This window comes from Carassius carassius, chromosome 45 (genome assembly GCF_963082965.1).
Source record: "Carassius carassius chromosome 45, fCarCar2.1, whole genome shotgun sequence".
NCBI classification, from domain to species: Eukaryota; Metazoa; Chordata; class Actinopteri; order Cypriniformes; family Cyprinidae; genus Carassius; species Carassius carassius.
Genome location: NC_081799.1, coordinates 23877700 through 23896294, shown reverse-complemented (window position 1 = coordinate 23896294; position 18595 = coordinate 23877700). Strand labels below are relative to the sequence as shown.

At 35.3% G+C, this 18595-nt stretch overlaps 1 protein-coding gene across 3 annotated transcripts in view; it reads left to right on the top strand.

Moving 5' to 3' along the window:
• The window catches only part of LOC132127712 (tetratricopeptide repeat protein 28-like), a 270207-nt gene that overhangs the window by 179660 nt on the left and 71952 nt on the right, over positions 1–18595 (top strand). For all 3 annotated transcript variants that reach the window (XM_059539755.1, XM_059539754.1, XM_059539757.1), the window contains 3 exons: positions 2835–2982; positions 9053–9325; positions 12739–12869. In XM_059539755.1, coding sequence (XP_059395738.1) covers positions 2835–2982; positions 9053–9325; positions 12739–12869 — 552 coding nt within the window. The remainder of the gene's footprint in view (positions 1–2834; positions 2983–9052; positions 9326–12738; positions 12870–18595) is intronic.

The following is an 18595-nucleotide window of genomic DNA, read 5'->3' as shown; positions in this document are numbered from 1 at the left end:
GTTGGTCAAACTGATAGTCCCGCCCCCAAACTCTCATAATTGGTTGAGTCAGTGTTGCTGAAGAAAATAAACAGAGCAATGTTTTACACATTTTTTATTATTTTAACATTGTGTAAATTACATGTAACCTTTTAATGATTTCATTAACAATTGTTTTTTAATTCTGAGGAAAATAAGGTGGACCTAATAATATACAAAAAAATATATATATATATATATATATATTATTAGTATTTTAATACATATTTTAAGAGCCACTCTGACTGATTCAGTGATTGAGTGAATTTGAAATCAAACTGATTTTATAAATTGGATATTGATTCATTATAAAGCGCCAGTTCATAAGAGTCGCTTTGAACCTGTTTTCTGAACACTCCTTCAGATTTTAAATGAAAATGTTTGTAAATCACTATATTGATTGTATTTTATGCTTGTTGTTGTGTGCAAACATTGATATTGTCTATTTAGCATGCAGTTTTTCTTCTCTTCAAACTCACAACTTGGGTAAAATGAAAGACACATTTGATTATCTGCAGTCATCTATTTTAAGTATGACATTCTACCCACATCAGCACAAGAATACTCATGTTCAAGAATCATTAATGGATCTCAAGATCATTAAAATCCTCCAGTTCCAGTGCTTTTTTTTTTCTAAATGCCTGCTTTGTTCAGACCAGATTGTGGCTGTTCAGTGTTTTTTCCCCCTCTTTGCATGTAATGGGAAATTAAATACATAAAGTTAATAAAGTGAAATGAGAGGCGGAGAGATTGGTGTTGTGTTAGTGAGAATGAAAGCGATGCTGGATGAAATCACAGTGCCGTCGGCATCTGTGCTGGGAATTCAGTGCGCTAATCAACCAATTAGAGCTTTCGGATTCGGTGGAGAGACGTAAACACAAAGCCCGGCCTGTCATTTAATCAACTTAATTCGAATTTAAAACCGGCGGAGTGCAAGCACGCTGTTTGCTTACGTTGAATAATCACGTATATGTTTAGCTCTCGCTAAAAGTAAAACACATTTGCTTTAAAATTGCATTACAGAAACAGGATTGTATCCCAGCCTTCTTTCAGCCAGATATTGATGGTGAAACCTAAAAGCGCTCAACGTGCATGTGTACGACGAGTGCGTCCAATCCCAGCGCAGTGGGCCGTTAACAAAGAGGCAATTAATATCGAGCCAAGCATGGTGGCCTGCGACGTCCTATAATAACATGGTTAGACCAAAGGTTAATGTGTTGAATTCAATATGCATCCCCATTCGTTTCAATGAAGCTGTCCGAAAAAAAAAGAGAGGTAGTCTGTGATCAAAGGGCTCCCTGTGCAAAGTGAAATTAATTATAGGGGCCTTCATAAATTCAATGTCATGTCTTAATCTTCCACTGGACCCCTCCCAACCGTTATCAGCTTGGCTGGAAGTGGGCCGCATGCTCAGGCCGATCCAACGGCTGTGTGAGATGATAATTGTGAATGAGCTTTATGAGATGTGAGTCCGCTCGGACCAGAGACACCTTTAGTGAAAAGTCAGTGAAAATGATGGTGTTTATCAGCCCATCTCCCTCACGGTGAATATAGAGAGGACATTATGTGTTCTGGAAGTGAACTGCTGTGATATTTAATACCGTCGAGCGGTCTGGTCTGCATCGAGAGATCAAAATAAAAGCATCCTTTTTAAAAACATGAATGCAGGCATGTCTGAGATACAATGTCCGTATCAGCACCTGCATGACAGACAGACAAGATTTAAAAGAGTAGTTCAACCAAAAATAAACATTTGCTAAAAATGTACTCACCCTCAGTCAATCCAAGATGTAGTTTGTTTGTTCTTCAAGATTTGGAGAAATTTATCATCGCATCACTTGCTCACCAATGGATGCTCTGCAGTGAATGGGTGCCGTTAGAATGAGAGTCCAAACAGCTGATAAAAACATCACAATAATCCACAAGTAATCCACACCACACCAATTCATCAATTAACATCCTTACGAAGTGAAAAGCTCCATGTTTGCAATAAACAAGTCCATCATTAAGACGCTTAACGTAACATCAAACCATTGCTTCCAATTGATCTTGAATCTATAAAGCTACCTCTAGTAAAAAAGTCCTCTTGTCTGAATCAGGAGAGAAATATGCACAGATCAAGCACCACTCACTGGAGGAAGAGTTGTTGTGGTTTATGGATATGTATTTTAGCCTGGAAATTATGGTTTAAAGTTAAAACATCTTAGTGATGTATTTGTTTCTTGCCGCTTTTCACTCACAAGATGATGTGGTCACAAAATTGGTGTGGATTGTGATGTTTTTATCAGCTGTTTGGACTCTCATTCTGACGGCACCCATTCACTGCAGAGCATCCATTGGTGAGCAAGTGATGCAATGCTACATTTCTCCAAATCTGAAAAAACAAACTCATCTACATCTTGAATGGACTGAGTCTGATTACATTTTCATTTTTGGCCTAACTTTTCCTTTAAACATCTTCTTAAATGTGTTTGTTTAGCATATTTACTATGTTTTTCCTGTTGATCTTCAGTGTAAACAGATATGACTCAGGTCAGTTTAAGTCTTTGGGATTTTTGCAGCTATTTTGTCGTCTAGCAGGAAATAATAGTTCACTTAGTTAAGTAACAATGTACATCTCCTCAATAAAATGCATGATTTGAGGAATTGTCCGTGTCTATATGTGTTTCACACTGCGGTTTAATCCTTATGGTCTGGGTTTTTTGTTCAGATCACTTTTGATTAGTGCACACTAACCAGTCTTAGATGGTATGATGCTTGTTCATTGAATACGATAACAACACTAACATGCTTTCTTTCTGGTTCTCCTTCTGCAGGCATACTTCCGACAGGGTGTTGCCCTTCAGTACCTGGGGCGCCATGCGGACGCCCTGGCCGCCTTCGCCTCAGGACTGGCACAGGACCCCAAGAGTCTACAGCTGCTGGTGGGAATGGTGGAGGCCGCCATGAAGTCCCCACTAAGAGGTACACGGCCCGTAGGGTCAAATTCCCGAAAACAACCTCTTAAAGATATTAAAACCTTTTTGTGAGAACTTCATTAGTGAAAAAGGTTCATGAATGGGCCAAATAGTTTCTTATATGGAATCTGAAAATGCCAAAAGATGAGTAGGACATGATGTTTGTGTGTGAACTCATTTCAGATGAGCAGGGAATATAAGCTGAAGATGCAACATGCTGTTTTGGGCTCTTCTGATGTAGATTCATCTGTTGACTGTAATGAGTGTGATAACGAGGGTTCAGTGTGCATAATGAGCTTCATTTAGCAACCGTATTAGTGTGTGAGAGGTGTAGGTGCATTTTTTTGCATCATATGTGACCTGCTTCATCATTTTGAGTTGGTTTGCATTTTTATGCACTAAATGAAAAAGTCTTATTTATTGGACTAAGGTTGAAATGTAAAATAGCTAAAATATTTTACACTAAAATAATATACTGTATGTACACAAACACACACACACACACGTGACCCTAGAGCACAAAACCAGTCTTAAGTTGCTGGGGTATATTTATAGCAATAGCCATAAATAAATTGTATGGGTCAAAATTATAGATTTGACTTTTATGTCAAAAATCATTAGGATATTAAATAAAGATCATGTTCCATGAAGATATTTGTTAAATTTTCATACTGTAAATATATCAAAACTTAATTTTTGATTAGTAATATGCATTGCTAAGAACTTTATTTGGACCACTTAAAGGCAAATTTTTTTAATATTTGAAAAAATTTTTGCACCCTCAGATTCCATATTTTCAAATAATTATATCTCGGCCTAATATTGTCCTTTCATAACAAACATCAAACATCAATGGAAAGCTTATTTATTCAGCTTTCAGATGATATAGAAATATATATAAAAAAAAATAATTTGACGCTTATGACATATATTTACAAACACGCAAAACTAAAATTAGGATTAAAAAGAATAGACAAAATATGTACTTTATATATATTTGCAATATTTGCAAATATATGTAATTAATTACACTAAGAAAATTTATAAAATATGTGTATACTTTTACAATTACAATAGTGCTGTACAGCACACACTGGAGCTATCCAGCTCCACAGACTTGAGTCTGCAGCGAGCACAGAGATTATCCTGAGTGTGTTTTTCAGAGTCTGCAACTTTCCAACACAAACCAAAGAGGTGCATCTGTTATCCCACGCGAGCAGCACAACACAATCGGCTCAGTTTTCTGTGGCGTCTCACCTCTCGTCTTAGCAGAAGGGCTTTGAATGGCACCTCTGATTCTGTGAAGCCGAGAGGAGAACAATTAAATTAAAGTTAGGTAATCCCACATGCAAATCCTCACACAAGGGTGCTACAAAAGCGATAAAGGGATGAGGGAAAGCGAGAGAGTGGGAGAAAGCAGGTCTCTTGTTATCAGCGAGCCCAGGGGCTGCGAGCGATCACCTCTCTGCCCGGAGCCGATTTGGAGAGACTGTTCAACATAATCTACTCTCTCTGTGCCTCACAGTGCTGCGTCTGGCTCTGAGGCACAACGGAGGAAATAAGGGACATAATTAGCAGTTGAAACGACCCCGTCTGGACATCCTCTCAGAACAACGGCTGTTTGCATGACCCTGTTTATTCTGAGACTGTGATTTACATCCTAGCATCCCCGAAAGCATTTCTCATACACCTACAGCTAGCGGCCCATCAGTGGATGTGGTATACTGACACACACGTGCACATTAACACTCACACACACACAGACGTCCCGACACAGACAGCTGCACAAACACAGGGAAACCAGACAGTTTCTCATCTTATGAGGCATCATTCACTGCTATTTTGGTTAAAGATCCATCCATCCATCCATCCATCCATCTATCCGTCTGTCTGTCTGTCTGTCTATATCTATCTATCTATCTATCTATCTATCTATCTATCTATCTATCTATCTATCTATCTATCTATCTATCTATCTATCTATCTATCTATCTATCTATCTATCTATCTATCTATCTGTCTGTCTGTCTGTCTGTCTGTCTGTCTGTCTGTCTATATTATCTATCTGGCTGTCTGTCCATCCATCCATCCATCCATCCATCCATCCGTCCGTCCGTCCGTCCGTCCGTCCGTCCGTCCGTCCATCCATCCATCCATCCATCCATCCATCCATCCATCCATCCATCTATCTATCTATCTATATATGTGTCTGTCTGTCTGTCTATATTATCTATCTGTCTGTCCCTCCATTCATCTATCTATCTGTCTGTCTGTCTGTCTGTCTGTCTGTCTGTCTGTCTGTCCGTCCGTCCGTCCGTCCGTCCGTCCGTCCGTCCGTCCGTCCGTCCGTCCGTCTATCTATCTATCTATCTATCTATCTATCTATCTATCTATCTATCTATCTATCTATCTATCTATCTATCTATCTATCTATCTATCTATCTATCTATATATGTGTCTGTCTGTCTGTCTATATTATCTATCTGTCTGTCCCTCCATTCATCTATCTATCTGTCTGTCTGTCTGTCTGTCTGTCTGTCTGTCTGTCTGTCTGTCTGTCTGTCTGTCTGTCTGTCTGTCCGTCCGTCCGTTGTCTATCATCCATCCATCCATCCATTCATCCATCTGTTGTTCCATTGATCATTCTATCATTCTGTTATTCATTCTTTCTTCAAATACAATGGATTCTGAATACTGTAAATAAATAAAATGGTCTGCAAGCATCTTTTTTGAAAAGTTTGCAGTATTGATGTGGTTCATGTATCCACAGCTGGTTTCCGCTCTCTCTTGATGTGTTTTTAGCCCGTCCCAGCGGTATAAAGCATGAAGAATTAGCACAGAATCCACCTGAAACCTCTGTTTTTGAGCTACAGGGAATATTAGATCTCCTCCGGATGCACAGATATGGAAATCCACTCGGCTTAGTTTAGGAATAGTAATGTAAATAGACTAAAAGAAAGTAAACACAATGAAATGCAAGTGGGTGTTGTTGTCAGTCTCTGTTATTATTTCTTTATTTAGCTGCTTCCCACGAGACGCCAGACAGACACGTCAAAGCTTCTGTTTCACATGGCAAAGCCTCTCGACAGAAGAGAGGGAAGCGGCGAAGAGAAAAGCATCAAGAGGAAGGAAAGATAGGCACCTAGAGGCTCATCATTAAACTGTCCTCTCTGCGGCGGGCTGCATAAGCACTTCTGCGCTCTTGTTTATCATGCCCTTGTCTGCTGCTAACTAGATTCACACACACACTCACTTCCGTCCCCAAGCCAAAGAGTTTCTCACCACTCAGATTTATGCAACTTGTAAAAGTGTCAGGCTGAATGCAATTACTCGGTATGAATGTGCACCACAAACCCAGTGGAGTGTTTGTAGCCTGCGGCAGAGGACATTCACGCCTGTCGGCTACACGAGAAGAGGGAATTAAACCTGTCGGAAATCACTCCGTGTTCCTGAAGTGTGTTTTTACAGTGTGGAGATTCATTCATGCTGAATTTGACTAGATTTTATCTAGCACAAGAAATACAGTATAGCAGATAATTATTTCATTAAAATGTGTTAAATAGTTACAATTTAACTAGCAACAGCGGCTTAGTTACGAAAGATTTGCCCAGAAAATGTCTAATTTTGTCTGATTTACCAAGACAGACTGTTTCATTAAATGTCTAATTTTGTCCAGTTTACCAATGGAAAACTGCTTAACTCCAGTTTGCTCAGAAAATGTCTAATTTAGTCTGTTTTTCAAACAAAGACTGTTTAATCTTGATAAATTTAGCCAAAAACAGCATACTTTTTGTCCAAATCAGGGAGAAACTATCTTAATTTTGTCCAATTTACCACAGAAAACCTGATTAATATTGTCAGATTGGGCAAATAAAACAGCCCAGGCTTTTCTTTTTTCTCCAGTTTGCTCAGAAAATTTCATATTTAGTCTGATTTACCACCAAAAATAATTCAATATTGTCAGATTTAGCAAAAACAGCCCCTTTTTTCTGCTCAGTTTGCTCAGAAAATGTCAAATTTAGTCTGATTTACCAACAAAAATTGTTTAATCTGGTCAGATTTAACCAAAAGCAGCCCATTTTTCTAACTTTTACCAATTTTCCATGAAAAAAATTGTTTAATATTGTCAGATTTAGGTAAAACAGACAAGTTTTGTACAGTTTGTTCAAATTTTTTTTTATTTTGTCCAATACACCATAAAAAAAACTCAGAATCAATAATTACAGCAAAGTATAAATCAAAATCATAACACTAATAGATGCTGATTGGTCATTGTGGTGTTCCAGCTGTGATAAAACACAGGATATGATGTGAAAGTGCCTATGCCAGTACACATTTGTGCAGCCGAGATGAAACATGCTGAATTGGCTATCAAACACACCCAGAAGGAAGGTAAGAAAGATACTTCATAGATATACTACAGAAAAATGAGGGAAGGGCAGATAAAATTGGATCTTTGGGGGTCCCAGGGGGCAGTGGGTGACACTCGACTGTGGCCTGTCGTGATTTATGAAAGCGTGTGTGTTTCACTCTTTGACTGTGTCTCCTTCCTCCGCCGGAGGTCACCTCTACACATATGGTGCTCGCTAAATCTTACTGCATAGTAACACATGGGCTTATTTTACAAATAAGCGTTTCTAAGGTGAACATTTTAGTGAGAAACTTCCATAAGACGACATCCAGACATACATACAGTAAATAATCACTTCAGCTTGTGCAGACAAAAGCTGTTACACTGAACATGATTTTAGTCATTTTAGTGATGTGCAAATGATAGTCAAAAAATGACAACTGAAATAGATCCAGTTTTTCAGATTTAGCATTAAAATTGTCTGATTTTGTCAAATTAGTTTTTGTCGTTCTGAGAAAATTTGTGTTTTAATATCTAAATTGGACTAAATTTTTTTTTTTTTTTTTTTTTTTTTTTTTAATGGATTCACTCTTATTTAGTCTTAAAAAATGTCTATATTGTCAAATTTTGACAAAAAAACAGCCTTGTTATGCCAGATTTGGTGAGTAACTGTCTAATTTGGTCTAATTAATCATAAAAAAAATTATCTTTTCAGATTTAGCCAAAAAAAACAAATAAAAAAACAACAACCAGTTTTGTCTGATTTGCTCAGAAAATGTCTAATTTACCAACAACTGTTTAATTTTGTCCTATTAGGCAAAAAGAGCCCAGTTTTGATCCAATTTGGTGAGACACTGAATAATTTTCTCCAATTAATCTAATTTTTTTTTTCTTGACAGATTTAGGAAAAAAATTCTAATTTGTCTAAAAAGTTCTGATTTACCAACAGCTGTTTAATTTAGTCTGATTAGGCAAAAAGAGCCATTTTGATGAGACGCAGAATAATTTTGTCCAATTTACCATTAAAATCTTTTCAGTATTGCCAGATTTAAAACAACAACAACAAATACATTTAGTCTGATGTGCTCAGAAAATGTCTAATGTTGTCAGATTTTTTTGTCCAGTTTTGTGAGAAACTGCATCGTTTTGTCAAGTTTACCATTAAAAGCTGTTTCAACTTTGTCAGATTTAGCAAACAAATCAACCCAGTTTTGTCTGATTTGTTTAGAAAATGTCTATTTTTGCCATGATTTACCATCAAAACTAACCTTGTCACATTTAGTAGAAAAAAAACCCACCCATTTTTGTCTGATTTGGTGAGAAATTGTCTAATTTACCAACAACAACTTGAGAAAACAGATTAAGCGAAAAACATCCCAGTTTGCTCAGAAACTGTCTAATTATGTACAGTTTACAAAGAAAGAATGGTTTAATTAGGTCAGATTTAGCAAAAAAAAAAAACAGCCTAGTTTGTCAGATTTGGTGAGAAACATTCTAATTATTATTTTATTAATCAGATTTAGTGTAATTTCTTGACAGATCTGACAACATATTATTTATTACAAATTAGTTTTAAGATAAACATTGTTGTATGTTTGATGTTTAAATGAAAGTTACATCAGTTAGATGTGTTTTTAGATCTAAGGTAGATTTACTTTCAAATACGTTATTACATTTTTTTTGAACGTTTCATGTCTCATCTTAACTCTGGCTGTGATTTGTGCAGAATCCCTGGAGCCGACCTACCAGCAGCTGCAGAAGATGAAGCTGGACAAGAGTCCGTTTGTGGTGGTGTCTGTGATTGGTCAGGAGCTGCTGACCGCCTCCCATCACGGCGCGTCTGTGGTGGTCCTCGAAGCGGCGCTGAAGATTGGCACCTGCAGCCTAAAGCTGCGCGGGTCTGTTTTCTCGGCCCTCAGCAGCGCTTACTGGTCATTGGGCAACACGGAGAAGAGCACCGCCTACATGCAGCAAGATCTGGAGGTGGCCAAAACTTTAGGTGAGTGAAGACTTAAAGAAACCTATTTGACATATTTTAGGTTTCTTGATACATGATTTAGTTTTTATTGACCATATTCCATCTGTATCATTTATGTATTCTTCTAGTATTTAGTAATAGTTTGAATGAGCTTTTATGTTTTTGATTTTAATTTGAGCTTTAATAACTAATAACTAAGTGATTTTGTTAGTTGTATTTATCATGATTCTTTTTTATATATATATATATTTCTATTTAGTTTAAGCTATTATAATACTTCAACATATTATTTTAACTTTTTTAATTATTTTCTAAGGCAAGATTTCAAATTAGTTTTAAGTGTTTTTAAATTATTTTTCACCTAGCAACGGAATATATTTATTTTATTCATATAAATATGATTACAAAATTAAAATGTATTAAACAATATCAAACTTAGAATTTTTTTTAATTGTATATTACATTTTATCATATTCAGTTGACGAAAGCAATCTATATAGTTTGTTTTAATATTTAATATAATATTATTTTATTAGTATAAATATAACATTTTTAAACTTATAAAATAATATCACATTTTAAAATTGTAAATGTATGTAGTTTCATGGTTAACGGAAACCATTTTAATAATTTGTATATTCATATTTAATCTAATATTTTTTATTTTATTAATATACATTTTTTTAATGTAAAACTTATGAAACAACAAAATGTAAACAACATATTGTATTCAGTGTTCATTTCAGTTAATAAAATACGTTTTTATAGTTTATATTTTAATATTCAATCAAATATTTATATTTTAATAATATAAGTATTACAATTTATAAACTTATAAAACAATATAACGTTAAAGAAATTAAATACAACTTGTTTTTTTTTCAATAGTTTACATTTCAATCTATTATATTTAATCTAATATTTACATTTTATAAATATGAATATTATTACAATTTCAAAACTTAAAAACAATACAGAATTTTTTTAAATAAAAGGAAAAGCATTTTAATAATTTGTTTTACGATAACAATACTGTCTATAGCTGTTATTTCTACTGCTACTTTGCGATCTATTAATCTACATTTACACTTAAATTAATGCATTTACCAGATGCTTTTATCCAAAGCGACTTACAGTGCATTCAGGCTATACATTTTACCTGTGTTCGCTGGGAATAGAACCCATGACCTTTTGCGCTGCTAACACAATAAGCTCTACCACTGAGCCACAGGAGCACTGAGGTGTAAATGACCTTTACTTTGCTCTACACATTATAAAATACTCCTGTTCTCCTTTCGTGCTCCACGAAAGAAAGTCACACAGGCTAGCACAACATGACAATGAGTAAATAATGCTTTAGTTGCGAACTGTTCCTTTAAATCTCATTTAATTGGGCTCATTTTGCATATTCATGTGATCATGTCCTGTTCTTGAGAAATCGATGTACTTCGGTGGTCTGTTGCGAGAACGTCTTGTGATGGATGTCCAGGTGACCTTGTGCACGGAAAGCCTCGGTACCTTCTCACAAAGTTAATTATTTTGACCCAGCCGAGCACACGCTGATAAGGTCTCTCAGTAATTAGGCTTCATGGGACTTTCTTTTAATTAAAAGCCACTGCGACTTTTCCCAAGAATGCCACTGGACTAGTTTTTGTGTGTAAGTATCTACTGTATGCATCATAAATATTCTCCTGGCGGCTCCTGAATGTCAGAGGTTTACAGCAGGACTTTAAGGCATGAAAGCATTTCTCACCCGGTCTGTCTCGCACGCCTGAACTGTGAATGTTTGTGTTTGAGCTTCAGCTCGCACTTTTAGCACCTCAGCACACAGCTGACGTCTCGCTCGGCTCGGGTTTTCTCTCGGCTGATGAAGCTCTGACGCTGCAGGTGCTGTGACTGCCATGATGTCATTGCTTTGTAAACTCGTACATTCACCTCAAACCACTTATGAGTCCAGCTGAATGTATTTCTATAGCACTCCGCACACAGCAGCTTTACAGAAGATTATCACATTCACATGCCTTAAAGTTGTATTCAGCAGAATGGAGTTGGATGATAAAACTTTACATTATGTGATACAAGTTGAGTTTTGCTGTATGTAGTATATATTGCCCACAAGTATAATATATGCAGGCAAATAAAGTTGCCATAGTTTTGGCAGAATTTGTTTCCGGGTACGATTTACCAAAAAAATCTGTCTGTCTAATCTGTTTAAAATTGTCAAATTTAAGAATAAATAAAAATAGAAAAAACAGCCTAGTTTTTTCCAGTTTTGGTCATAAATCTTGTCAGATTAAGCAAAAAAAAAAAAAAAAAAAAACCTGCCCAGTTTGAATAATTTGGTCAAAAAAAAAAATCTAATTTTGTCCGTTTTTTGTTTGTTTGTTTGTTTGTTTGTTTTTACAAATAATGAATAAATAAATCAATACATAAAAAACTTGACAGAATTAAAATAAATAGATAAGGTGTAGTTATATCAGATTTTGGAGAGAATTTTTGCCAGTTTACCAACAGGAAATGTATAATTTTTGTCAAAATTAGCAAAAAAAGCTAAATGTATGATTCATTCATTCAATTGCTCGGTCGTTGTTTTCATTAATTCAATAGCTTAATTTATTTATATATAAATTCAAGAGGTAGTCACCTGAAATGGTCTTCCAACAGTCTTGAAGGAGTTCCCCGAGAGATGCTTAGCACTTGTTGGCCCTTTTGCCTTCTGTCTGCGGTCCAGCTCACCCCTAAACCATCTCGATTGGGTTCAGGTCCGGTGACTGTGGAGGCCAGGTCATCTGGTGCAGCACCCCATCACTCTCCTTCTTGGTCAAATAGCCCTTGATGCCTTCAGTGTGACTCTACAATTTTCATAGTCATGAAAATAAAGAAAACTCTTTGAATGAGAAGGTGTGTCCAAACTTTTGGTCTGTACTGTATATATATATATATATACTGTATATATATTTATTTATTTAAAAAAATTTGACAATTAAACACACTTTTAATAATATTTAATAATAAAAAAACTATGTGCTTGATTTTTATTTTACATATAAATTGTGAGTACATTTCAGGAATAATTAAAAGTTGAAAGACTGAAATAATCGTGTAAAATGTACTCTAATGATCTTTGTTTTATTTACCACTTTGAACAATTTCTTGCACATTTTATCAGTTCAGCTGTTGTTGTTGTTGTTGTTTTTTTGGAACTCAGTATCTGGTTTCATACTGGTCTGAGATGATCTGCTAGTTTAGCTTGACCTGCACCAGGTAGTTTACCAGATTAAACCACCTAATGGACCTAAACAAGCAGCTTTGACCAGCTAGAAACCATCTGAAGATGGTCTTCCTGAAGCCTGTGAACACGTTTTCCTCAGATTCAGTTTTGTCATGTTGGTGTGTGTATGGAAACCTTCTAACCCAGATCTGGTTTCCTTCAGGTGACCAGACGGGTGAATGCCGCGCTCACGGGAACCTGGGGTCGGCCTTCTTCTCCAAGGGGAATTACCGCGAGGCACTGAGCAACCACAGACACCAGCTCGTCCTGGCCATGAAACTCAAGGACAGAGAGGTAATCGCGACTAACCGACCGCGCGCGCACGTGCGTGTGTGCGTGTGGTGTGTGTGTGTGTGTGTGGCCGTATCTTCACCTCAAACAGAAATGAAGTGTGCAGGATTGTTTTATCAGAGGCCCAGGACTCGTGTTGTGACTTGACAAATGTTTGAGTCAGAGCTGCAGGGCAGACTCACCGCTCTCTGTCACGTTTGTGGACGCTCGGCGTCTCTTTTCAGCTCGCTGTCTATCTGTTCTGATGCACCGATGCACCAAAACTCCCCCCGAAATGTCCTACAAAAACATGTCTGGGTCATACTTCTAAAATCAAAAGAAAAAATGGAATAATAATGAAACAAAGAAAAATTATTGGACAGTGATGTTTATTTTCAGAATATTTATTTATTTATTTACGTTGTGACATTTAATTTATTTGGTTGCTTTTCATTTTTGTTTCATTTTTATTACATTTAAGCACATTTCCCCTAAATACAATGAATCTGGATGTTTTAGAGATTTTAATATCTGATGTGATAATGAATATTAAAAATAAATAATGTATAATATGAACAAAAATATAATAAATTAAAATATAATAAAATACAAAACCCCATAAAATATAATGTTAAATAGTACTAATAAATAAAAAAAGAGTATTTTTTTATATTTTTAATAATAAATACTTTTTAGGTATTTTTTCATTTACTTTTTTATTTAAACTTTATTTAGATCACATTCCCCTAATAAAATGAATCTGGAACTTTTGATTAGATTTTTTTTAAAGAGTTTAAATATCTATTATTCTCTGCGACAATGATCTCATTATAACAATTTGTAATAAAATGTAATAATAAATACTAAAAATAACTTATTAAAAAATTCTGAAAATATAATTAAATGAAATATAATACAATTAAAAGTAATTGTATTATATTTATTACAGTAAAAATATTTTTTTGAGAAATTTCCAATTTGCTTGGAAATAATTATAATATATTGCATAAATGCAAATTGTGATTAAAAAAAAAAAAATCATCATAAGTTGAAACTAATGCAAAAATATCAAGTGTCCTAAAAAATAGAATTCATTTTCTTTATGCTATACATAATTTCTTCTTTTTATCTTAAAATGAAATATGAGGCAGTGATATTCTGGACAGGTGTGGTGAGATTCACAGCTGGCTGTATTTAATGCGTCTCAAGCTCTTATCAGCTAATGCTTCATCCGCCGGCTCCTCATCATCATCTGATTCATATCGCTCTATGAAATGGAGTGGATGAGGAGAATGATAGACTCTTCTTTTGTGTGTCCAGACTGTGTCCATGTGTTTGCTCTGCTCACTGCGTCCTCACATCTGCTCCTCTTCTCCTCTCTTCATTACTCACTGTAAAAGTGGAGCTGACCGCGTTTCTGAAGCCATTAAACGTAGAAATGTGTTCGCAGCACGTTCAGCAGCACATTTTCAGATTTACATTTAATCATTTAGCAGACGCTTTTATCCAAAGCGACTTACAAATGAGAACAATAGAAGCAGTCAGGTCAACAAGAGAACAACAACAGTATACCAGTGCCATGACGAGTCTCAGTTAGTCTAGTATAGAACGCATAGCCAGGTTATTTTTTATTTATTTATTTTTTAATGAAAAGACAAAAAAAAAAAAATATATATATATACATATATATATATATATATATATATATAAATGCAAATGTTCTAAAATTCAATAGTGAATAATAACATAAATTATATGATGATATAAAAAAATGCATTAAAGTATTATTTTGCATTACAGTAAAAATAATCATAATTTTCATTACAGCAATTTTTATTGGAAAAAAATATATGAAATAGAACCAATATATAAAATACACTGTATAATTTCAAATTTGTTTGTGCTAAAGTAATGCAAATTGGGATAAAATTGTGCTCAATTGTAATAAAAATTATATAAAAATAGACTTAATTTATATAAAAGTATTTTTTTTATTTTGTTTTTTATTTCTGTTGTTCTCAATGATGATTTCACATCTCTATGCAAATACTAATTACCAATTACATTCCAGGATTTTACATATCAAGAAACCTTTTAAAATGTTATTAACCCCTGTGACTTTTCCATGAATGGATATCACAATTTCCCTGATATATCCATGTTTTTCAGGACTGTGGGAACCGTGTTGATTTAATGCATGGATGCGTTTTGAAACTCCCCTGCAATTTATAATTTTATGCAAAAACAGTTGCATCCTCTCAACAACGCAAGCAAGCACTATAGCAGGTATTAGCCTGAACACAGCAGCTTAGTTCAAGTGTTGACATGTTTATATCAAGCTTGATCTGATTTCATTTCATTGACAATATTCTGATGTTTTTAGCAATATGCACCGATCAACAGTTCAGCGTGTTCTCAATGCGTTTGCATCTCTGTTTGTGTACTTTAGTGTTTTTCTATAATTAGCATCTTTAAGGAGACATTAAATGAGTTCCAAACAAAGCATTTTCCTATAATGGCCATACGGTTGCACGCCTGAGCAGTTTGTGGTAAGATCGGTGGGAAGCGAGTGTGTGTGTCTCTCAGGTCACCTCCTGAGCTTCAGAGAACTGAAGTATGAACAGATATGGCAGATGTGTGTCTGCTGCCATACTGCAGTGTGTTTGAGCATGCGTGCATGTAGGAAATGTGTTGTGATGGACCATCTGCTGTAAGAGTGTGTGTGTGTGAGTTGGTATGAGATGTTCTGGCTCCCCCTCTCAGATCTGTTGTCTAATGGTTTGATCTGTACTGCAGTAAACACTCATGACCCTTCACACTAATTACTCCGGATCCACACTAATCAGCACCTCCACACACAACCCCAGCCTAATCTCATCAAGGCTTTGGAAAGCACAGCTTTCATGATCATTCATCACAACTCTTTATTTAAGTGCAATATGATGTTTGGATGTGCTTTTGTTAAAGGTATAGTATTAAATATATATATTAAATAATTATATTAAATTATAAATATTTTATTTTTATTCATGTTTTTGTCATTTTTAGTATTATATAAATTTCTTGTATTTTTTTTTCAAATGTATATCGTATTACTATTAATAGTAATACATTAAATTAATGTAATTATATAATTAACATTACATTATTTTGCGTATGTTTTATTTATATTTTTATTTGGCACAATAATATTTGGCACACTTTGGGCCCCTTTGTACCAATTGAGTATCGAGTATCTCTGTGTCAGTACTGAGTGGAAAACACTTCAGTGTGTCATTAAAAGCAACAGAAGAGCTTTAATTTGGTCGTTAATATAGACGGAGGAGTTTCAGAGGCTTACGGTCTTTATCAGTAAAGCAGTAGAAATGAATAGCGCTGCTGAAAGTGAAGGTATATCAGAGAAACAATCCCAGACTGTTCGCTCCATTACTCTGGAATCCAAACCAATGAGCTCATTTTTTTTGAGCAACTTTCTCTCCTCTCGTCTTCTCTTTCGTTCTCGTGCATGTTCAGGTTTGCAGCAGTCTAAGAGTGGACTAAAGAAGCAGCACAACTGTTTTCAATATTAATAATAATAGGAAATGTCTCTTGAGCAGCAAATCAGCATATTATTATGATTTCTGAAGATCATGTGACACTGAAGACTGGAGGAATGATGCTGATTACATTTTAACATATATTCAAATATAAAACAGCTCGTTTAAATTTTAATAATGTTACAATATTACTGTTTTTACTGTATTTTTCTATCAAATGAATACATAACAAGAGTAAATTACATTTTAAAATATACTCATATATGAAACAGCTGTTTTGACTTGTAATAATATTGAATATGATCCTAGACTGGTTGCATATGACATCAGCGCTGGATTTATTGTGTAAGCACTGAATGCAGTGAATGCACAAACACGCGGCGCACATTAAAACAGCTGGTAAGATGTTATGAGGAATGGCACAAGTCACATTACTTAGTGATTTATCTCTGTTGTGTCGAGATCTAAAGTAAATATAAAAGTGCACAAAATATCATTCAAACCCAGCTCTCTCTTCTCTTTTATTTGAATATATTTTAAAATGTAATTTATTCCTGTACAGCAAAGCAATCATTCCTCCAGTCTTCAGTGTCACACGATCCTTCAGAAATCATTCTAATATACTGATTTGCTGCTCATATTTTTGTGGTAACCATGATACATGTTTCCAGGATTCTTTGAGGTATTGAAAGTTGAGAAGCATTTATTTAAAATAGAAATATTTGGTAACATTATAAATGACTTTACTGTCACTTTTGAACAAATTAACGTGCCCTTGCTAAATAAAAGTGTTCATTCATGAACGACTAGCAGACAGTATTCTGTTCCAAACATAGCTGATGCATTTTTCCACATTTTCTCTCTCATTCTTCTCATTTTTAATCTTTTCTTCACTCTTTCTCTTCCACACACACCCACACACACATATGAAACGCTCTGCAGTTGTTACATTGTTCAAGCGAGCGTAGCGCAGGCCGAGGGTTTAATCTCTCTTAGGTAACATATTGTTCTTATATTCATTAAGCAGAGCACTTCAGAATATGACAGCAGTTGTAATTGGTTTTGTTTCATCTTGTTAAAATGCATTCATTATGCGACGGGCCCCCGGCTTCTTTGTGCGTGGAGAACACCGGCGCGAGCCGCACTGTCTGTAATTGTGAGCCGCAGTCACTGTCAGCCGCTTAATTAAAGCCAATGCAGAGAGGACATGCTTCATTTGGGACCATTTGAGAATTTCCATCTCCCTCACAGGTAGGGATAAATAGCGGACGCTCTCTTTGATAACACGTGTGTGTGTGTATGTGTGTGTGTGTGTGGCACTCAGTATTCAAGTCAAGTCACATTTGTTTTAAAGCACTTTATACAATACAAAGCAGTATTTAAGAAATAGTTTACTCAAAAATGAAAATTTGCTAAAAAATTTTATCACCCTCAGGCTATCCAAGATGTAGATGAGTTTGTTTCTTCATCAGATTTGGAGAACTGTAGCATTGCATCACTTGCTCACCAGAGGATGCTCTGCAGTGAATGGGTGCCGTCAGAATGAGAGTCCAAACAGCTAATTAAAACATCATAATAATCCACAGCACTCCAGTCCATCAGATAATGTCTTGTGACGTGAAAGCTGAGTGTTTGTAAGAAACGTTTTTAACTTTAAACTAGTCTTCTATCCATAATGTTGTTTCCCCCAGTGAAAAGGTGATCTCGTCTAAATCAGGAGAGAAATATGCACAAATCAATCCAATACAATTCTAAACAAACATGTGGGTGGATTTTTATTTGAGAGGATGACAGGAGATGAACCTATTATGGATTATAAATTTATAATCAGGCTAGAAGTGACAGTTTCAAGTTAAACCACGTCGAGGATGGATTTGTTTCTTACAAACACACAGCTTTTGCTTTTTGTCTACGAATCATAAGTGCATATCATTGCGAAGTAATATTTTATTATTTTTCAACCACCAGTCATATAGACGCACATTTCACCATTTGCGTTAAATATCCTGAACAAAAAGTTCAACGGGTTATGTGCAGCTTTTCTTGTCGACTTTAGGTAGTTTTATGTAAACACGTTTCCAAAACATTGCTGTGCTCAAACATGTATTGTTGTAATTAATAAGACAAATAGAGTCACCTTGTTTCCTGACCACATGAATATTTGAGATGCAAATATATTTTTTTTGCACAATACAGTATCATGGCCAATAAAAT